Source organism: Lissotriton vulgaris, chromosome 11 (assembly GCF_964263255.1).
Source record: "Lissotriton vulgaris chromosome 11, aLisVul1.2, whole genome shotgun sequence".
NCBI lineage: Eukaryota > Metazoa > Chordata > Amphibia > Caudata > Salamandridae > Lissotriton > Lissotriton vulgaris.
Genome location: NC_141699.1, coordinates 368,059,954 through 368,082,996, shown reverse-complemented (window position 1 = coordinate 368,082,996; position 23,043 = coordinate 368,059,954). Strand labels below are relative to the sequence as shown.

Here is a 23,043-nt window from a genome sequence, read left to right as displayed (position 1 = left end):
CTGTCCCATGAAGGTTCTCGCAGATGGAGGGGTCGGCTTCAAGATCGGAGCCAACAAGCCTAAGCAAAGGCAACCCACGCAGGATACACAAAAGGCTTCTGGTGCAGACCAGGAGGGTCTGAGGTACTTCACCTTTTCAGGGAAGCAAGGGCCAGTCTGGAGCAACCAGACCAGCGATGGATTTTCAAAAGGATCGTCGCCACAGGGCTACTAGCCAACTGGCCAGCAACCGGACAACGCTTTGAGCAGAACACAAGCAGAAGGGCCCCACGCTTCGAGGATGCCTCAGGAGCTGCGCTGTTAGCAAGTTGCAGGCTTTCCAAGATGTCCAGTCCCATGTGTCTCGACGCCTTCCACAGTGCTCAGCTGTGCTGGAGTCTTGCAGCGGAGTCAAGGGGGTGTGGGAGTCTGGATCTTGTCGGGCTCTGTGCTCGGGTTCCGGCGGGAATGGAGACAAAGCAAGCCGTCGAGTTGCTGGATGGTGCCTGGTTGCCCAGGGTGGTCACTCGGCCACAAGAGATTTCCTCAGTCTTCAGCTCAGGTGAATGTCAAAGGGTCCAGAGTTTCGGTTCAAGTCGATTCCAGGATTAATCTAAAGTCTCCTGGGTCAGCTCCTACCTTTATACAACTAAAGAGGGCTGGTTTACTCACTAGGTCCCTCCTATGGGTGGGACCAGGAAGGAGGGTGGTTACACCCCCTTTCCTTTGTCCAGTTTCGCGCCAGAGCTGGGGCTGGAGTGCCCCAGCAAGCGATTTGAACTGAGGTATGCATGGAGCACCTTCTGTGCTCCAGGCAGTGTCTGTTTCTATTCAGCCCTCCCTGTCCAATACACAAACTCCTGTCTGGGGTGGTGCTCGCACCTCTCCAGGCAGGAAACCTATTGTCCAAACCTCCGTGACTGGAAGGACTCCCAGCAGCAGGAGGTCAGACTTGTGTCAGGGCAGCAGCGTCCATTTTGTGAAGCTGGGGCTCTGGTTAATTTAAACCGGGAAAGTAGGAACTAACATGTCTTCTCCCTCTAGAAGGGTGGAATGCTACCCCGTCACCAGAATTGGCAAGGGGGTAGTATTCCAAAGTGTATGAAACCTTACACGACATGTTTTGATAAAGCCAAACCAAAGTTAGCATTAACCGCAAGGATTATAATGCACTTAAGAGTATATGGTAAGGCGATATCATAGAACAGCTATAAAGACATGGTTCCGAAAGCTGCAGACAGGCTCAGCTCATGCTGGAGCACCATTTCACACGTAACCAAGCACTCTGCCTTCAGGATTGTTAAGGCCTGCCATAGGAGTGACTTATAGGTTACTATGTGTCTATATGTAGTAGGTATAGAAATACTACACCTAAGCAAGGGGTCATTACACGACCTTGCCCCAGCTGAGTGATCAGACAGTTGTGTCTATTTGAGTGGCCAGCGAGGGGTGGCATAATACATGCTGCAGCCCCTGGTAGGCCTTGGTTGCACCTATGCCCTGCGTACCTAGGGTACACTTAGTACAGGGGCTGACAAGGTGAACTAATTCCCAATTGTGGTTGTACCTAGGCAGGCTCACAGCCACATCTAAGTCGAAAACCAGTAAAGCAAAAGCAAAAAGTGGGGGTGACCATAGGAAGCAGGCCCTACTCTCCTACACAACCCCCCCCCCCCAACTTAGGGACATTAAACTAACCTTTACCAGTTGAGTCTTCATGTTCTAAGTGGAAATATCTGGAGAGTCCATATGCATTGGCATGGTCAGTCCCAGGTCTATGTTCCACTGTAAAGTCCATCCCCTGTAGGGAAATGGACCACCGAAGAAGTTTTGAATTTTCACCCTTCATCTGATTTAGCCATAGGAGAGGCTTGTGGTCTGTCTGAATCTTGAAGTGAATGCCAAACAAGTATGGCCTCAGCTTCTTCAGGGCCCAAGCCACAGCAAAGGCCTCCCTCTCTATAGCTGACCAACGTTTCTCTCTAGGGGTCAGCCTTCTGCTTATAAAAGCAATGGGCTGGTCTTGACCATCTATAATCAGTCGTGAAAGTACAGCTCCCACACCCAACTCAGAAGCATCTGTTTGGACTATGAACTCTTTGGAGTAATCTGGACTTTTCAGAATAGGTGCAGTACACCTGGCCTGCTTCAGGTCATCAAATGCCTTTTGACAGCTAACTGTCCACTGAACTTTCTTTGGCATCTTTTTGGAAGTGAGGTCATTCAGTGGTGTCACAATGGACCCATAGTTCTTCACAAACTCCCTTTAGTACACAGACAAAGAAAGCTCTGACCTGTGTCTGGGTGGTTGGAGTCCAGTCTCTGATGGTCTGGATCTTACTATCCAGTGGTTGAACCTGACCCCCACCTACCAGGTGGCCCAGGTACACAACCTTGCTCTGCCCTATCTGGCACTTTGTAGCCTTGATAGTGAGGCCTGCCTTTTGCAGAGCCTCTAAAACATTCCTCAGGTAGACCAGGTGATCCTCCCAAGAGGAGCTAAAGACAGCAATATCATCTAGGTAAGCTGCACAATAGTCTTCCAGCCCTGTGAGAACTTGATTCACCAACCTTTGGAAAGTGGCAAGTGCATTCTTCAGAAAATGCTGTCTTGGCTTTAGCATCCTCAGCTATTCTGATTTGCCAGTAGCCTGCTGTCAGGTCAAATGTGCTCAAGAACTTGGCAGAAGCCAATCTATTAATGAGCTCATCAGCCCTAGGGATGGGGTAGGCATCTGTCCTAGTGACAGCATAGAGACCTCTGTAGTCTACACAAAACCTCATCTCTCTCTTACCATCGTGGGTGTGAGGTTTTGGTACCAAGACCACAGGACTAGCCCAAGGGCTCTCTGAGGGCTCAATAACTCCCAACTCCAACAACTTTTGGACCTCTGTCCTTACGCAGTCCCTGACATGGTCAGGTTGCCTGTAGATCTTACTCTTGACAGGCAGACTGTCACCAGTGTCCACCTCATGGGTGCACCAGCTTGTCTGCCTTGGGTCAGAGAGAACAAACGTCTGAAGGACTGAAAAACTTGTGTACAATCCTGTTGCTGATGGTCAGAGAGGCTGTCTGAAAAGACCACACCTTCCACTGAGCCATCATCAGGGTTTTGAGTAAGAAGGTCTGGGTGAGGGTCACTCTCTTCCTCCTGACCCTCATCTGTAGCCATGAGCAAGCCCATGTCTGCCCTGTTGACATATGCCTTTAGTCTGTTGACATGAAGCACCCTGTGGGGTCTTCTGGGAGTCTCAAGGTCCACCAAGTAGGTGACTTCTCCCTTCTGTTCAACTATTGTATGGGGTCCAGACCATTTGTCCTGGAGTGCTGCTGGGGCTACTGGCTCCAACACCCATACCTTCTGTCCTGGCTGGTACACAGTCAGTACAGCCTTTTGGTCATGCCAAGCTTTTTGTAATTCTTAGCTGGCCTCAAGGTTTTTGGAAGCCTTCTCCATATACTCGGCCATTCTGGAGCGGAGACCAAGTACATAGTCCACTATGTCCTGCTTAGGCTTTTTGAGAGGTATCTCCCATCCTTCCTTCACAAGACATAGGGGTACTCTTACAGGATGCCCAAACAAAAGCTTGAAAGGGCTGTAGCCAACCCGCTTTTGTGGGACCTCTCTGTAAGCAAACAGAAGGCAGGGTAAAAGGATGTCCCATCTTCACCTCAGCTTTTCTGGTAACCCTTTTATCATCCCTTTGAGGGTCTTGTTGAATCTCTCCACAAGCCCATTACACTGTGGGTGATAGGAGGTGGTGAACTTATAGTTGACACCACACTCCTTCCACATTGCAGTCAAATATCCTGACATGAAGGTTGCACCTCTGTCAGAGACAACCTCCTTTGGAAACCTCACTCTGGAGAAAACTCCAAGAAGGACCCTTGCCACAACAGGGGCTGTTGTGGTCCTCAGGGGAATAGCTTCTGTATACCTGGTGGCATGATCCCCTACCACCAGTATAAATCTGTTCCCAGATGCTGTTTGGGGGTCCATTGGTCCTACAGTGTATATCCCCACTCTTTCAAAGGGTACCCCTAACACAGGTAGTGGTATGAGGGGGGCCTTTGTGGTGCCACCTGATTTGCCACTGGCTTGGCAGGTAACACAGGAGCGACAAAACTCCTTGGTATCTTCTGACATGTGGGGGCAGTGAAAGTGAGGAACAAGCCTGTTCCAAGTCTTGTTCTGGGCCAGGTGTCCTGCTAAGGGAATATCATGGGCCAAGGTAAGAAGGAAGCCCCTAAATTGCAGAGGTATAACCAACCTCCCGAAAGCACCGGGCTTGGGGTCTCTAGCCTCTGAATAAAGGAGCCAATCACCCCAATACATGTTATGGGTACCTTGAGCATTCCCAGTAGCCTCAGCAGCAGCTTGCTGTCTGAGGGGTTCAAGAGAGGAACAGTCTAACTGTGCCTGCCTCAGATCTGCCCTTGAAGGTCCCCCTGTCGCAAGGAACTCAACCTGATCAGGCTCAAGCTCTTCTAGGACAGTTCCTTCTTAGGTCTCTGAATCATCTTCCTGAAAGGGCTGATCCTCAACCTGAGGCAGGGGGGAAGGCACTGTCTTAACCCTCTTGCCCTTTCTCTTGGTTGGTGTCTGGTCTATTGCTCCAAGATCCAGCACCTGTTCAGGTAAGCACTTTTTTGGCCTAGGTCGCAGCAAGGATATGTGCTGATATTCCCAGCATTTCTGCATGGGGCCTATACTCCACCTCAGACCAAACTGAGGTTTCAAGATCATTTCCCAACAGACACTCTACTGGAAGGTCTGAACTCACAACAACTTTCTTTTTAAAAAAAAAAAAAAATTTAAACCTTTATTTTCAAGTCAGTGCACACAGCTATTTAGCCATACATCCCGGAGGCTAGGCAGCAAATCGTTAACCAGAAGGTCAGTGTACAAGGAGCAAGTTACAAGTACATATCAAGGTTGGAATTTTCTGTTTTTGAGAGTAACAAGAATAAGAAAGGAAGCACCAGAACTAGTGCTAAGAAACAAGGCAATTAAACAGTTGTGCAGCAGAGCCGATCCCGGATTCGGCTAGGCCCAGTAACCACAATAATAATCAAAAAACAATACTCATGTGTAGGACCATAGGGGGAGGGGAAATACAGGATGGCTATGCAATTCTAAACGTGTGTTGGGGTTATAGGTTATGGGGACAAACGTTTCTCCAGTGGGGCGGTGTCAGGTGGTATGCTGATGTCACCCCTATACTCATTCCAGGCCCCCCATATCTTCTGCCATTTTTTGGGTTTGCCCCTAGCCATGTACACCGTCTTCTCTCGGAACATACACCAATCCATTTTGGCCTTCCACTGTACCACCTTTGGGGCTGTTGCGGCGCCCCACAGCTGTGCAATGTCCTGTTTCGCAACCATATTCCCTAGGGTAACCCATTGGGTTTGCGCATTGTTGTAATCTGTTGGGCCCCAGACATTCAGGAGGCAGCACCGGGCATCCGCTTGAACATCCACCCCGGTCACCTCGCCACATCCACGCCTACAAAGTCCATCCACTGAATGACCCATGTGTACCAATCTGGGACCTGTGACGTAAACCCAATGGAGAATGTTTAATTGTACCAAAAGCAGCCTAGCAGGGATAGCAACTTCCTTGGGGGAGGACACTGCACATTGCCAGTCTTCGTCATCGAGCTCTATCCCATCCCGCACCCACTGGTCTCTCACCCCCGGAGGAGGTCAGTACGGACATTGATCAGTTTTATATAAATTAGGGAAATAGCGCTATCAGGCATATGGCCGTCCAGCACCCTATCCTCCAAGGGGGAGTATTCAGGGATCTTTCCACCCTCCGGCATAACTGCCAGTAGTGCATGACGGAGCTGGGCGTACCGGAAATATTCCGTTCCGTCCAGCTGGAACTCCGTCTGTAATAAAGCAAATGATTTTATTTCCCCTCTCACTATCATATCTTCCACCTTGGAGATACCTATCATGTCCCACTTGTCGAATCCCTTAGTGTGCCACAGTTTACCCAGTATTTCAGAGTCGTAAAGAGGGGTTGCCATCGTGAGTCTATCCTTCCACCCCTGTGACTTCGTGATCGCCCTCCATATGTGCACCGCTGTCTTCGTTGGCCCCGACATTCTACCATCCAGAGATCTCAAATACAACGCCCTGTGATACTTCCCATCGTCCAGGAGCCACCGATCCATGGCATAGCCTGGGCTTTCTGCTGGACCGTAAAGACCGTGATTAAGGGCCGCCAACTGGGAGGCCCAATAATATCTCCGGATGTCGGGCAATGCAATACCTCCGTCATACCACGGGAGCGTAAGCTTCGTAATGGCTATGCGTGGCCTACCGTCCCAGAGCAGGGCACGTTGCAAACCCTCGATCTCCCTGAAGTAACTGGCTTGGACCGGGTCTTGGGTATTTTGTAGAGCATACAGAAATCTGGGCAGGGACATCATTTTAAACAATGCCGCTCGCCCAGGGAGGGAGAGCGGGAGTCTACGCCAGCCCTCTACGTCACGTCGGAGACGGGCGAGGGGGGGAAGCAAGTTATTCATATAGCGCAACTTGGGGTCCGTTGAAATGTAAATCCCCAAGTATTTAAAACCCTGCCTCGCGACCTGTATGCCACAGTCCCTTGGAAGTCGAGGCGTCCCTCCTCTCAGCACGTACAGGTGTGACTTCGACCAGTTAATAACCAGGCTGGAATGCCGGCCAAAGAGACGAAGCACATCACACCCCACAATAAGCGACTTGCAAGGAGAGGTGAGATACAACAAGATATCATCAGCGTATAGCGACACTCGGTCTTCAAATCCAGGGGACCACCGTATCCCGTTAATGTCTGGGTGGTGCCGTAGCCACGCAGCCAACGGTTCAAGTGCCAATGCAAATAACAGGGGAGACAGGGGGCAACCCTGCCTGGTGCCTCTGTGGAGAGCAAAGGACGCGGAGACACGGCCATTGACCGTTACGTTGGCCAGCGGGCCGGCATATAGAAGCTTAACCCACCCAACGAATTCCGAACCAAATCTGAACTTCGCTAACACTGCCAACAGGTAGTTCCATTCAAGGGAGTCAAACGTCATCCTGGCATCCAGGGACGCCAGGACGGCTGGTTCCCTGAGCATGTGGGCCCTAGCAAGGGCTCCATGGAGTCTCCGCAAGTTAAGGGCAGTGTTGCGGTGTGGAATAAAGCCCGACTGGTCCGGATGCACTAAGTCGCCAATCGCTCCAATCAAACGGTTGGCCAGCAATTTAGCCAGGATCTTAGGCTCCGCATTCAACAGAGAAATGGGACGATACGACCGGCACAGATCTCTGGGTTTCCCTTCCTTATGAATGACCACAATGGTGGCCAGACTCTGGTCGGGGGGGAAGCATGCCCTTCTCCCGCGCCTCCAGAAACATGTTCCGCAGGGCCGGGGAGATGACATCGGGTTTAATCTTATAAAGTTCCACTGGAATACCATTGGGGCCGGGTGCCTTACCGGACCTAAGGTAGCGAATGGCGAGGGCTATCTCGTCTGCGGAAATTTCCCTATCCAGGTCATCCCGATCTTCCTCCGACAGACACGGGAGGTTCACCTCCGCCAAAAGCTCCCCAGAATCGGTCTCGGACTGGTTAGTGACCGAGGTGTAAATGGCCTCAAAGTAGTCTGCGAACGTCTCGACTATGGTCTTCGGATCAGTGACAGTCAAGCCGTCCTCCCCCAACACTTCTGGGACCACCCGACTGGCTCTTTCTTTTTTATCCAACCAAGCTATGAGCTTGCCCGCCTTATCCCCGACATCATAGATCCTACCCTGTTGCTCTCTGCCCATGACCTTTGCAGCGTCAGTAACAGTAGCTCGATATTCTGACTGTTTAAGTGAGAGAGCATGGAGTAGCTCCGGTGTCGGGCCGACCTCCAGTCGGGAATCAAGATCTTTAATCTCAGCTTCGATACGCACCACATCCGCATCTCTACGTCTCCGAACGTCAGCAATAAGGGAGAACGCCTCTCCCCTTAAGACCGTCTTGAATGCTTCCCATAGGGTGACAGCCGATGTAACCGACCCCGCATTCTCAGAAAAATAGAGCTCAATAGCCTTAGCCATGAGTCCACAAGTCTTTGGGCTGCGGAAGTACCAAGGGCTGATCGCGACCATTCGGTCGGTTGCCTCAATGTCAAAGTCGAAGGACACCCAGACCGGGGAATGGTCCGAAATACCCCTCGCCAGCAATCGGGCCTCAGAGACTGCGGACGCGTGGGCCGCTAGAGTCAGTACATAGTCGATTCTAGAAAGACTACCGTGCGCCCCTGACTGACGTTGGGTAGGATGCCCAAGCCTCCAGCAGTCAATCAGTCCCATGGTGTCCAGAAAATCAGGTAACCAGGATTGCGAACTTCGGAGATCTCTGGATGGATGTCTGTCTAAGGTCCCCGAGCAGACCGAGTTGAAGTTGCTCCCCACAATAAGTAGCCCCTCTGGTAGTTCCCAAGATGGCGCCTCCAAGGTCTTGAAACGTGTTGTTTTGTAACCCAGGGGGGACGTAAACCGAAACCAGAACTAGAGACCGTCCCTCCCATCTCCCCGAGACAGCAACATACCGCCCTCTCTCGTCAACAACGCTAGAGTTAATCTCAAGGGGGAGAGACGCACGCACCATAATCCCCGCCCCCCGGGATCCCGAGGAGAACCCTAAATGTGCCACCATCTTGAATCCCTTCCTGTTGAGCGCCTGGCACGTATTTCCCACCAAGTGTGTCTCTTGCAACAAAATAACATCAGGCATATTTCTCTTGAACAATTGTAAAACCACCCCTCTCTTAATACGGTCACCCAAACCATTAACATTACAACACAGCACTTTTAGTGTCCTACCCCCCATCGTCAAATCGTGGGCCCTTTCCGCCCCCGGCCGGCCGCCTACCTACACAAACAGGAGTATCACAGTCTTTGAATTGCCTTGAAAAAGGAAAAGAGAAAGAAAGAAAAGATAACACACCAACAAACAAACCTCCCCCCACCCTGCACCCCTGAATCAGACTAAAAAGCCCCCCCAACCAGCAGTGTGCCTGTCGCCCATTTAACTACACTACAAAAAGGACCCTAGAGGAGAAAGGAGATCTCACAGGCCCCCCCGCCACCCTCCATAACGAAAAGAAGGATATTCATCGTAAAGTGCAGCAGTATAGCATGGTTGTCGTCAACAGGGCCACCGTCCGACAAAGTCATGAAAGTGAATTCTATTCCTGTTGCTCAGGGCCTCCCGACGCGCCCTCCGAGTGTTCCTCCCGTTCATCGCGTCTGTGCGGCAAAGTGTCCAACCAGTCGCTCACCACTTCAGGCAGGTCAAAAAACCGAGCACGGCCATCGTGTTCAATGCTTAGTTTCGCGGGGAACATCATTGAGAATTTCATCCCAAGGTCTCTAAGACGCCTCTTCACTCCCGCGAAACTTTGGCGCTGTCGCTGAACAGCCCGGGTGAAGTCCAGGTAAAAGTTGATGTCCGCATTCTGAAATGTGAGGGGCCCGTTCCGTCTCGAGGCTTGTAGGATAACGTCCCGATCCCTGAAGTTGAACAGCCGTGCTATGATGGGTCTCGCAGTGGCACCCAGTTTGGGGCGCCCCCCGGGCATTCTATGGGCCCGCTCCACTGAGAAGAAGCGACTGAGGCCCGCTGGGGCCAGATGGGTTTGCACCAAGTCCTCCACGAACAGATCAGTGGCCGATTCCTCTGCCCCTTCCGGTACTCCGGTGATTCGGACGTTCTGCCACCTGGCACGTCCCTCAAAGTCTTCCAGTCGCCTCAAAAAGAGTTCGTTGGCCGACCTCAAGTCCCGGACCTCCGTCTGCAGGTCCGAAACATCAGTTGTGAGGCTCGCAGTTTTAATGTCCAACGTTTTGACCCTGTCGTTGGTCTTGCCCAGGTCAGCTCTGATCAGATTAATTTCGATCGCCAGAGTGTCAACTTTGTGCGTCAGGACCTCATGCTGTTTGTGCATCTCCGTCTTGATGCCAGCTATGGCGCTCATAACGTCCCGAAGTGTAGGGTCCGACGTGTCTGGCGATCCCTCCTGATGAGAATCCTTCGGCCGGGTAGTCGCACTCGGTGAAGTCCGTTGCTGGGCATAGCGATCAATCTTATTAGACTGGGAAAGAGTAGTCTTCCTACTAACTCGATTCGCCGTCCTGTCTGGCTCGCCCCTGCCCGCCATGATGGAGTCGGGGAGCTGAACAAAGGGTGGTACACCAAGGCCACTCCGGCTGAGCAAAGCAATCACGTAGTAAAGCGGTCACCGATATTTTCTCAGCGACCATTCACTCCGCAACTCCACGTGCTCCATAGGGCCAGCGTAGCAGTCACTCACATAGCATTTCGATCATGCGTTGCGGTGTCGTCGCCGTCGGCCACCACAGGGACAATAGCCCGTCCCTGGCACGAATCTTCAGCACGACGTAACTCCGTCCAGGAGTGTCAGATTTTAAATCGGACAGCGGGACCCGTCTCCGCAACCATTCACCAACAAGAGTCCACCGTCGTGGACCAGGATTTCAGACAGGATTTATGCGGAGGGTCGGAGGTTCTCTGGAGCTCCGAGCTCACGCGGCCATCTTGCTTGCCAGCGAAGCTCCTCCTCCCACAACAACTTTCTTGAGGCCAGTTACCCCTCCCCACGAGAAGTTCACAACTGCCACACTATGGAAAGTAGTGGCATTGCTAGCATTGGTCACTAGGTACTTCTCACCTAGTATGATTGATCAGGTTCCACAAAGTTAGGTGTCACCATGGTGGCACTGGCACATGTGTCCCTGTAGGCCTGAGCCATCTTGTCATTAATAAAAGGTGTCTGCCTGTACTTGCTCAGATTACTGGGACTTACAGTAGAGGACATGGCTATGTCCCCATCACAGAACTGAACAGCCTGAGTTGGTACTCTGACTAGGCCAGAGTTCATCTCCGTTCCCAGGGTCAACCCTACTACACCCTTTTGCTGGGAACCACCACTAACCGCTGGACTAGGGGGAACAGTTGCCTTAGGGGCAATGGTGGTTGGTGCTGTGCCCTTCTTGGTGCACTCACTAAACCAGTGAGAGACTGATTTACAGTATCCACACCAGAGCTTCTTTGGGCCTTCTTTTTTCTGTTTGTTCTTTTTGGAGCTACCCTCCCCCTGTGCCTATTGGGAGCCTGGTGAAGACTTCTGGTCTTTTGGTTTCTGCTCATTACCCTTCTGGTCTGCCTTTTTCTGATCGCCCCACTGGTTCTGGCTTTTCTGCTTAATCCTAGTTCTGACCCATTTGTCTGCCTTCTTTCCCAATTCTTGGGGAGAGGTCAGATCAGAGTCAATCAGGTATTGATGCAATAACTGGTTGTGACAATTGTTAAGGATTTGCTCTTTCATGATCAAATTATACAAACCTGTATAGTCCTTAACTTCACTTCCCAATAACCAACCTTCCAGAGCCTTAGTGACACAATCAACACTATCAGTCCAGTCCTGAGTCTGTGTCTTCTGGGTATCTCTGAACAACAACCTATATTGTTCAGTGGTTAGACCAAACCCATCAATCAGAGCACTCTTTAGGACAGAGTAGTTGTTAGCATCCCCATCACTAACTGTGAGGAGCTTGTCTCTACTTTTTTCTGAAAAGGAGAGCCACAAGATTGCTGCCCACTGACTTTGGGGTACCTGCTGTACTTTGCAGGCCCTCTCCAAAGCAGTCATCCACTTGTGGATGTCATCCCCTTCTTTGTAGGGGGGCACAATCTTGCTTAGGTTTCTATTCTTATAGGACCTATCTTTATCCTTGGGGATATTGCTGCCACCAGTGGATTCTAACCCACACTCTCTGTGCTCTCTAGCACGAGAAAGCTTCTCTTTGGCAAAGGCAACTTCTAACTCTTGCCTCTCAATCCTTAGTGCAGCCTCTCTCATTTTGGCCTCATGTTCCCTTCTCTGAGGGGAGGTCATCCCTCTCTGAACAGGGCCATGAGAGCCATTTGAAGAATGAGATTGGAAAGAGTCCCTGGAGTGGGATCTTCCTCTTCTCTGCCGCTGGTTAAGCCCACTTGGTTATCTGTATAGGGGCTGCCCAAACTGACTCCCATGAATGCTTAGGTTAGCCTGGCTAAGTCTTCTGACTGGGACCTGGCTGTTTTCCTCTAGATCAGAATCTTCCCCCTCTACCTCCTCTTCTTCCTCTGGTACAACAGTATCCGCATTATCATCTGAGGAAGGAAGGACTTTATCTGCACTACCTAAATCACCTGTCTTAGTTGGTTGTTGAGCATCATACTCTTCTAAGAGCTCAACCAGAAATCTGAGGGTAGGGTTTGAACCCTGTTTTAGCCTTCTAGAAGTACACAATTGTTTCAATTCTTGGAAGGCTAAGGCTTCATATCTCGAAGCAGTCCTCAAGGGATCTACCTCTGCAGGCAGAGAACCACTGGGGTTCCCTGTCTGGGACATGGTTTCTAGTGAGGTGGGGTGTTGCACCTACCTACACTATGTGTTTTCCTACAGACCCTTTCTAGGGGTTGTAGTCAGGGTGTGCTGGTCCAGGCTCTACAATAGCTAAGTTCAGTAGAACCTAAGTATACTAAGACTTGTTTTTATATGTACCTATAGGTACCTATGTGATCTTTCAAATGATATCTCAAGATTACAAGTGGTAAAACAACAGCAAGCTCTAATCCCAACCGCTGCACACCAATGTGAGAAGTTGGCCTGGTCTATGATGTTCACTATTCTAGTGAGCACCTTGCACCAGTCCAAACAACCCTTATGGTGATGGTTGTAAAGTCAACCTTATAGACCAGCTATCCTAGAGGTAGCGTGGACAGAACAGTCTTAGGCTAAAAGACTCTTGAGGGCGTGTAAAGCCAGCTGTTTTACCATATGCAACCCCTTGAATATCACATGAAAGGACACCACACAGGATATATATAACATATATATGTATTTATTCACTAATGCACTCCTCTGAACTCTTTATGAGGTCAGAAGCAAAACCACATAACAAATTACTCTTAGAAATACTTTAAAAAGCACAATTTACAGTTAGGCCCTAGGGGCGCGTAAAACCATATACTAAGTAAGTGGTATAAGAACCACGACTTGTGAAAAGGAAAGGCCTAGGGAATTGCTGGGGCTACACTATCTGACCCTTAGGTTAGGAGTAGGAGGCCCACAGGCGGCGCGTGCAGTGTCTGTACACTCACACGAGAGTCAATAGAAAGTCATTGGAAACCTAAAAGGTAAGTAATTGAAGATTTAGGACACTTCCGGTCTAACTAGGAAGATACAACTAACAAAACTAGACACTAGGATAGTCAATCCCTACAGGAGCACCAAAGTACTCGTTTTACCTCACCCACGGGCTGCGGGTGCATAGGTGTCAAAGTGTGTCGGGTTTTCTCCTTGTTTCCTATGGAGCCTTGGAAGAAGATGCTGCAGGCGACCGGGAGGAAGATGTCCGGGTGGATCCAAGTGTGGATCGGAGTTGAAGACCTGAAAGCAGAGGGGACAGAGTCTAGGTCACCAGCCAGGGACCGGGTGGAACCAGGAAGGAACCAGACGTCATCGAGGAGCAATCAGGCTCTGTCGTGAAGCTTGTCGTTGCAGCCACGGGGACCAGGAGGCGTCGAAGACAACCAGGTGCTGGAGAGGAGCTGTCCCACAAAGGTTCTCCCAGATGGAGGGGTCGGCTTCAAGATCGGAGCCAACAAGCCTAAGCAAAGGCAACCCACGCAGGATCCACAAAAGTCTTCTGGTGCAGACCAGGAGGGTCTGAGGTACTTCACCTTTTCAGGGAAGCAAGGGCCAGTCTGGAGCAACCAGACCAGTGATGGATTTTCAAAAGGATTGTCTCCACAGGGCTACTAGCCAACTGGCCAGCAACCGGACAACACGTCGAGCAGAACACAAGCAGAAGGGCCCCACGCAGATCTCGTGGAGGGTGGAGGGCTGGTCTTCGGTGCAGGTGGAGCTCGGTGTTGGGGTGTCTCAGTCACCGGGGCACAGCTTAGAAGATGCCTCAGGAGCTGCGCTGTTAGCAAGTTGCAGGCTTTCCAAGATGTCCGGTCCCACGTATCACGACGCCTTCCACGGTGCTCAGCTGTACTGGAGTCGTGCAGCGGGGTCAAGGAAGTCAGGGAGTCTGGATCTTGTCGGGCTCTGTGCTCGTATTCCGACGGGAACCGGGACAAAGCAAGCCATCGAGTTAATGGATGGTGCCTGGTTGCCCAGGGTGGTCACTCCTTGGCCACAAGGGAGATTTCTTCAGTCTTCAGCTCAGGTGAATGTCGAAGGGTCCAGAGTTTCGGTTCAAGTCGATTCCAGGATTAATCTAAAGCCTCCTGGGTCAACTCCTACCTTTATACAACTAAAGGGGGCTGGTTTACGCACTAGGTCCCTCCTATGGGTGGGACCAGAAAGGGGGTGGTTACACCCCCTTTCCTTTGTCCAGTTTCGCGCCAGAGCTGGCCCCAGCAACCGGTTTCAACCCTCCCTGTCCAATACACAAACTCCTGTCTGGGGTGGCGCTTGCACCTCTGCAGGCAGGAAACCTATTGTCCAAACCTCCCTGACTGGAAGGACTCCCAGCAGCAGGAGGTCAGACTTGTGTCGGGGCAGCAGTGTCCATTTTGTGAAGCTGGGGCTCTGGTTAATTTAAACCGGGAAAGTAGGAACTAACATGTCTTCTCCCTCTAGAAGGGTGGAATGCTACCCCCGTTGCCAGAATTGGCGAGGGGGTAGTATTCCAAAGTGTATGACACCTTACACGACATGTTTTGATAAAGCGAAACCAAAGTTAGCATTAACCGCGAGGAATATAATGCACTTAAGAGTATATGGTAAGGCGATATCATATAACAGCTATAAGGACATGGTTCCGAAAGCTGCAGACAGGCTCAGCTCATGCTAGAGCACCATCTCACACGTAACCAAGCACTCTGCCTTCAGGATTGTTGAGGCCTGTCATAGGAGTGACTTGTAGGTTACTATGTATCTATATGTAGTAGGTATAGAAATACTACACCTAAGCAACGGGTGATTACACGACCTTGCCCCAGCTGAGTGATCAGCCAGTTGTGTCTATTTGAGTGGCCAGCCAGGGGTGGCATAATACATGCTGCAGCCCCTGGTAGGCCTTGGTTGCACCTATGCCGTGAGTACCTAGGGTACACTTAGTACAGGGGCTGACAAGGTGAACCAATTCCCAATTGTGGTTGTACCTAGGGTACATGTTAAATTTAGAGGGAGTGCATCTGTGCTGGGGGTCTGATTAGTAGGCCCACAACCACATCTAAGTCGTAAACAAGTAAAGCAAAAGCAAAAAGTGGAGGTGACCATAGGAAGCAGACCGTACTCTCCTACACTGTGTATTAAGATCTGCTACATACTGGCCAAGAAATAGCCCCTGGAGGCTTGTGGGCTCACTCTACCAGGGTCAAGGCTGCGACCACTAAGTTAAAGTGTGATGTTGCTCTCCTGGACATCTGTCAGCAGCGACATGGGTATCTCTGCACACGTTCATGAAATATTACTGCATGAACAGTCAGGTTATGTTACTTGCTTTCTCTTTAATGTTAATGAGGGGGAGTTTTGGTAGGCTCCTCTGAGCATGCACTTTATGATGCAACTCATGAGCATATCACAAAATGTCATCAAAGTCACAAACATTGGTGCACAATTTGAAATCACTATCTACAACCAGCCCAATGATGCATCAGGCCCTAGATGAGGTAAATCCAAAGAAGGGGTAGAATGTGGAATAAAATTGAAGAAGGTGTTTGCTGTTTCAGAACACAACTCAACACTAACTAGAATGCTCACCAATCCATCCTTATCCCTTGGCTGGAGATTTAGCGCCCGGATAATGTAGACCCGCACAAGGCATTCTTGAGGATAGTTTTCCGGAAGTTCCCGGAACTGGCGTGGAGGAAGTGGCTCATCTGGATCCTCAGAGAGAGGATAGATCCGGAATGATCCCTGTAAAGTAAACAGTCTCTCAGTGATGTGCCATATGAATTGGATCTAACATTCAACAGAAATACTAATTACAACTTGTGTGAAAGTAGGGAAACTTCAACTCACAGAATGGGGGGTAGGAAACTGCTGGTTAGTACAGTACTGCTGAACAATTGACTCTGCAGGACAAATTTAAAGTCAATAAAGCACTGTGAATATAGACTGCTCAGGCTATATCAGTGGCCAATATAAAGTAGAGCCAACTCATGACACTCATGAATGTTCCCTGCATGGTAAACAGGGGTGTACTATTTCCCACAAAAGAGCTGCTCCTAGTGTAGTGACGCTGTTAAGGTTACAACAGTATTGTGAGCAAAGGCATCTCACAAAATGTGACCGACTGGTCTCACACACCACCTGGTGTCATGCTTCATCATTGACCAGTCCTCGCCCTCTAAAACCTTTGTTTGATAGAGGGCGGGCATACACCTGACGACAGGGATGCACTTCTAAACTAAGTGGGGGCCCGTGAGGATGTGAGTGAAAGTAAAAATCATTATAGTTATTTTAAATAATATTAATGTGACTAATAACTATATGATATTTAAAAAAGTGAACGGTGTGTGGGGAATTTATTGTCCTCTACCGTTATGTAAATGGTCAACATGTTTCTGCCTTGTTGGCCCAGGGCATTCATCAGGACCTATGTATAAAGAAGGGGGCTCCGCTCTTACCAACAGGTGGCAAGGAACTACCACTGCGCAGGTGTGGCCTATGCCACTCTCCACTTTCCAAGCAGCTCGCAAATGTCAAGCCTAAGTAAAAAGAGGGGGAGCGAAACAGGGGTGTACACCTGCCATGAGTGCCCTATTAAATGTGAAACTGGTATTCCCATTTTTAATTTGGTGCTTGTGTCACACTAATCTAGCGTACGTGCAGAAGAAAAGGCGTACCACAGGTAACGTAAATTCAAGTACCTGTTCTATGACTTGCAGGGGCACACTAGAACTAGATTCTCTGTCCTTGCGCCCCGGTTCTGGAACTCCCTTCCTCTCTCTATGCGCTCTATCCCCATCTTCTCACACTTCCGTAAAGCGCTTAAAACATTCCTGTTTGCCCAGGCCTACTCCTGCTAAACTCCTCGGCCCTGTCTGTTCTGTTCACTAGAGCTCTCAGCGCCAGGAAGCCGTTTTGGCCACCGTGCGCTCTATAAATACTTTCATTCATTCATTCACACTAAGTGACCATATCCTGGTGCGTCGGATAAGATAAAGTGGCAGTGGCAGCATAACAGGTGTTCTAAATCAGTAGTATGACTAGACCTTTTTTCTCTGTGTCAAGGACAGACAAGCCTACTGTCTCCTCTTGTGCAAGTTCTGCTGTTATGTGAAACGCAGTACCTTGTGTTAAAATTCCCTGTTCTTGTCGAGTGCATGTATTATGTACGGAACACATGTATGGTAGTAGGATTCTATGTGATGTGAGTCTGAGGACTACGATGAGTGGGATCTATTTTGCATAACCCTAATTAAGCATGACGGAAGATTGTGCATGCTTCATCATCCTCAGATAGTAGAAATGCACTGCCTGCATTGCTGTGGCTGAAGGGTGGAAATTCAGGCACTGAAGTGAGAAGGTTGGAGACTTGGTTACCTTTAGAAATCTATGGAGCACCTGGTCAGCAAAGAGATGTAAATCAGTTCTTCCTCAGCACTGGCATTTGGTAGATGAAAGGAGTGAGGTATGGGGCTGTAGTTTGTGTTGTTGAAGTTGAGGGAGCTTCTAGGCCTAGCCTTCCATGTTGTCTGGTAGTCTGATGACAGGCTGATGCAGATATTGCACATCTGTTGCAATCTGCTAGAATAGCCTTCACCTTGCACAAAGATGGTCTGAAGAACAGCCAGAAAATGACACTGGAAAGAGAACCACCCCAAAACAGTTCTGAAACCTTCATAGTGGATTCACATCGCCTGTCTGGAAAATATGTTTTAAAAGTGAGGCTTTGTTCCAGCTCCAAGCTCTTCATGACCAAGAAAGGGAGTGCACCGCAGAGTACTTGAAGGACAGTTTCCACAGTTCCAGCTGAGATATGATTTAAAAATAAGACACTGAAAGAGAACTTTATCCATTAGCATGCTGGTCTAGAGAGGCCATCAATGGTGATGGACAGACTACTTACCATAGAGGATCCCTGCTCATGAATTCCTGGTAGCACCTCAAACCTCTTCAGAACATCCAACTTATGGACTACCTAGAAGTAATCAATCGTGTAGACATCTCCCTCAAAGCACTGCATTCGAGACTCAGAATACTTATCTAAAGAGTGCCCCAAATATTTATTTAGGAAAGATAACTTTATTGCAAAGAGCCCACATGCATCAACTTGGAAGGACAGATTACTAGTCTAAAGAGCACTCCCAAACTATTGTCTTTGTTGGGACAGATTGCTAGTTGTACATCTTCCTTTCAAGTAGACTGGTGTACAAGTTACTTACCTTCGGTAACGATATATCTGTAAGAAACAGTAGTTTGTATTAGATTCCTTACCTTAGAATATCCCCAGGCGTCAGTATGGATCCACAAACTTTTGCGTAGCAGTACCCCTGCCTGTCGCTAGGCGTCCTCTGCGGCTCGGCGTCCGTCGTCAGCGCCAGGATGACTTCGCCGGAGTACTTAGACGCCGCCCTCGCGCGCGGACGTCAGTTCTTATACATAGCTTTTCCGTGCCAGAAACGCAGAGCCATGATGAAAACCAACACTGGTGCCATGAAACTAGGGCCCTGAAAGGGGATGACCTTAACCCTAGATATCGGTCCGCAGAACGGGGAGGATGGGCGGGCGGTAAGGAATCTAATACTAATAATAATAATAAAGAGATTTATAAAGCGCCTGGTGACGCCATCTCGGCGTGTCCCCGCGCTACGGAGAAGAGGAAAGTCGCTCAGAGCAAGCAAACTCCTCAGTTCAGCTGTGAAATTAGATTTTATACAAGTGGGTCTTAAGAAGTTTTCTGAACTTGATTTCAGATCCTTCTAATCTTAGGCTGATCGGGAGTTTGTTCCAGTTTCTGGCTGCCAGCAGTCTGAAAGAGCGCCCACCCAATTTAGCTCTATTGACGTGGGGAATTTTTAGTAGACCCACTCCTACTGAGCGTAGTGCTCTAGCTGGCTCATAAATATGTACCAGGTCAGAAAGATAGGATGGAGCTTTATGCCATACAATCCTGTGACATATTAAGAGTGCTTTATACATCACTCTCCTTCTGACTGGTAGCCAGTGTAGTGCTGCAAGAGCAGGTTTAGAAGCTGCTCTTTTAGGAAGTCTCAGCACTAGACGGGCGGCAGTATTTTGGAGGACTTGCAATCACCCTAGGTTTTTTTCCGTGGTGCCTAAAAGCAGCACATTGCCGTAGTCCATACGGGACATGACCAGGGCTTGGGCCATGGTGGGTCGAGCCTCCAGCGGGAATAAATCCAATGTGTGGTTGAGGGTTTTCAATATCCCAAAGCACTTTCCCACTAAACGGTTGACGTGGCCCTCATAGGACAGTTTGGGATCAACCCATATTCCCAGGTTCTTTGCCTCCTTACTGGGATTGGGCGTGGGGCCCAAACATGTTGGCCACCAGTCCACTGTCCAGCTAGAGTTGCTTCCTCCAATCACCATAACCTCCGTCTTGGAGCCAATGAGCTTTAGACAGTGCAAGTTCATCCATCCTGCTAAGGCCTGCATACAGGCCTTGAAGTTGTATGCTGCTGTTTCAGGGGCTTGGGACAGAGAGATCAGTAGTTGGTTGTCGTCAGCATAGGAGACTAACTCCACTCCATACGCTTGCACCACTTCTGCCAAGGGGGCCATGTACAGATTAAACAAGCTTGGACTCAGAGCTGAGCCCTGGGGCACCCCTTGTTCTAGTGCTATGGCAGAGGATTTGAAGGAGCCCCTTTGGACCTGAAATCTACGGTCAGTAAGGAATGCTTTCAACCAGCTTAGCGCGGACTCCGTGATCCCTGCTTTGTTTAGACACTGTAGCAAGATAGAATGAGCTTCAGTGTCAAACGCCGCACTGAGGTCAAGCATTATCAGTGCCATGATATGTCCGGAGTCCGCCCCTTGCCGCAGGGTCTCTGTTGCTCTCAACAGGGCCGTCTCAGTTGAGAAACCCGGTCGAAAGCCTGATTGAGAGGGGTGCAGGAGGTTGTTATACTCTAAGTGAGCCATTAGTTGTATGTTGGCCACTTTCTCTGCCACTTTGGCCAAATACGGTAGTAAGGAGATGGGTCTTAAGTTTTAGAGCACTTCAAGGCTAACGTTTGGTTTCTTTTTGATGGGAAGAACTATCGCTTTCTTCCAGTCATCAGGGAGAGTTCCGGAGGCAAAAGAGACCTGAAGTACATGCCTGATATAGGGTTCCAGCACCGAGATGCTTTCCCCCAGCACCCAAGGAGGTGCTGGGTCTCTAGGGGAACCAGATTTGATACCCTGACAGATGTTGGTTAGTATCTCTGCAGGGGGTACCGAGAAGACTCTGAGACAGTTCTCTACCCTGCTTGCCCCTACTTTTTCCTCAAAGTCTCGTCCACAGATTATGCCGCCTGAGAAGGTGGCATAGATATCTTGGACCTTTCCAGCAAAATAGTTGGCTATTCTGTTACTTTCCTCGACTAAATCGTTATCTGGAGTATTAGTATTTACTACTACTGAGATTTCTTTAAAAATTTTGAACATCTCTCTCGAGGAATTTTCTGCCTCCTCAATACGATTTTTATAATGTACAGCCTTAGTTCTTCGAAGTGTGATTTTATATTTTCTCTGTGCCTCCTTGTACGTGGTCTTAATTTGAGGGCAAAAATCAACCCGCCATTTGCGCTCCAGTTTTTTGCATTCTGATTTGGCATTCTGCAACTCGGACGTAAACCACGGGGCAGACTTTTTATCTCGGCTTCTTGTCTTTGATGGACACATCGGGGCTGACGCATCTAGAGCGTTTAAAATACGCTTCTCAAGATTGCTATTAGCACTTTCGCAATAAGCGCCACCTGGTGGACCACCTAACTCTAGTAGTTGACTAAAGGTATCTTGTGAAAAACGCTTCCATTTCCGTCGTGGATAGCTGTTTTTTCCCCCTCTGTGAATGTCTGTATGTGGGCAGTGGATTTTGAAAGGGATTAAAAAGTGGTCCGACCAGGGAACAGGAATGGGCTGATTCACCCTTACTCCATTCCAGCTACTAAAAACAGGGTCTAATAAGTGTCCATGTATATGGGTGGGGACCTTGTTACTTAGTACTAGTTGTAGGGCCAGCAAGTCTTGCGTTAGGTCTGTAGCTTCCTTGGATAGTTCATCCTCCAAGTGGATATTAAAGTCGCCTAATATCAGGAGTCTACTCTTTCTAATGGCTAGGTGAGCTATAGCCTCCACTAAATTGGGTTTGAATTCCTTAAGCTTCCCGGGGGGGTCTATATACAAGGATTCCTGATACAGCGTGTTGGGGTCCAAGTTTAAGAGAAAAAAGGCCGGCCTCGCAGTTATCTATTTGCAAGGGCACAAGAGTGCATTCAAGCGGGCCTTTATGACAATGGCGATTCCTCCGCCCCTCCCGCCTTTCCTGTCTAATCTGATGAGAGAGTAGCCTGGCGGGATAGCTTCGATTATATCAGGGTCTGAGTGTTCACCAAGCTAAGTTTCCGTTAGGAAAAGAACATCCATCCTCTCATCCAAAAGGAGGTCCCATATCTGATTGTTGTGCTTGCTTAATGATCTGCAATTTAGCAAGCCTCCGATGACCCTTCCTTTGTCTGCCTCACTAGCTGGTTCTCTTAGGAATTTGAAGGGGCACATAGGGCAGTTTTGAAGAGTTAGTGCTTCCATCATATGCCAGCACATTCCCGCATTAGAGGGGCATAAATCTAACAGTTGTTGTCTTTCATAGCGTATGTGGGATGGCACAGATTGCACAGGGGTCGTGGCCCCGAGCCCCGTTCTGCCGCGGACGGGCGCAGACGGGCTTGACTTAGGCGAGACTTCGGCGCGCTTTCGCCGCGCCCGCTGCACGCGTCTGCTGCGCGTCCGCTTTCTCATACACATTTATAGGGAGAGGAGTGGCAGCTAGTGCGCTGACCTGACCCCACAGAACCCGGAAGTGCTGGGCTCCTCCTTGCCCTCTGCAACAAACGCCCAGAATGGACGCGGCGGACCGGGGCGGGAGTAGCGAAGGTGAGTGACCCCCGAGCTTTAACTCAGCCCAGAAGTGAGGTGCACACAATTAAAAATCAATTTTAAGTTTACACAGTAAAGTTTTAAAAATAGCAGTAAATCGCTAATTTAAAATACGCTCGTTTTCAGCGCTCACAGAGTAGTCCTTGTGTCCCACAGCGCAAAGCAGATAGAGTTAGCCACTGCCACCGGCTTCCTCGTCTGTTTCTCACAGATATATCTTTACCAAAGGTAAGTAACTTGTGCATCTGAAAGAAACAGGTTAGTATTCGATTCCTTACCTTAGAATAGATACTCCAGCAATACCATCCCCGGTGGTGGGTCTGCGAACCGATGATCACACCAGAAAGTCCTGGAGAACGGAACGGCCAAAGAAGCCATCTTTACAGACCTGGCTGTCTGGCAGTAGTGTGCAGCGAGGTCCACGTAGCTGCCTGACAGATGTCCTGCAAGGGGACTCCCCGGCCCAGGGCAGTAGTAACCACCGTGGCCCTAGTGGAATGTGCCCTCAGCCCAACAGGAGGCTCCTTTTTAGCCAAAGAGTAGCATACTTTGATGCACAACACGACCCACCGAGAGAAGGTCCATTTGTGCACCGCCCGACCTTTCTTAGCGCCCACGTAACCAACAAAGAGTTGGTCATCCACCTGGAACTGGCGTGTGCGATCCAAATAGAATGAGAGCGCACGTTTTGGGTCCAGACGGTGGAGCCTCTCTTCCTCTTTCGAGGGATGCGGAGGCGGAAAGAAGGTGGGCAAGGTGATGGACTGCCCGATGTGGAAGGCTGTGACTACTTTGGGCAGAAAAGAGGATCGCATCCGCAACACAACCTTGTCCGGATGGACAGAAAGGAAGGGAGGTTTAGAGGAAAGAGCCTGGAGCTCACTCACCCTCCTG

At 49.6% G+C, this 23,043-nt stretch overlaps 1 protein-coding gene across 1 annotated transcript in view; it reads right to left on the bottom strand.

The window, feature by feature from the left end:
• The window catches only part of LOC147679786 (myoferlin-like), a 3,853,508-nt gene that overhangs the window by 1,163,407 nt on the left and 2,667,058 nt on the right, over positions 1-23,043 (bottom strand). The window contains exon 19 of the mRNA XM_086943347.1: positions 15,796-15,951. Coding sequence (XP_086799473.1) covers positions 15,796-15,951 — 156 coding nt within the window. The remainder of the gene's footprint in view (positions 1-15,795; positions 15,952-23,043) is intronic.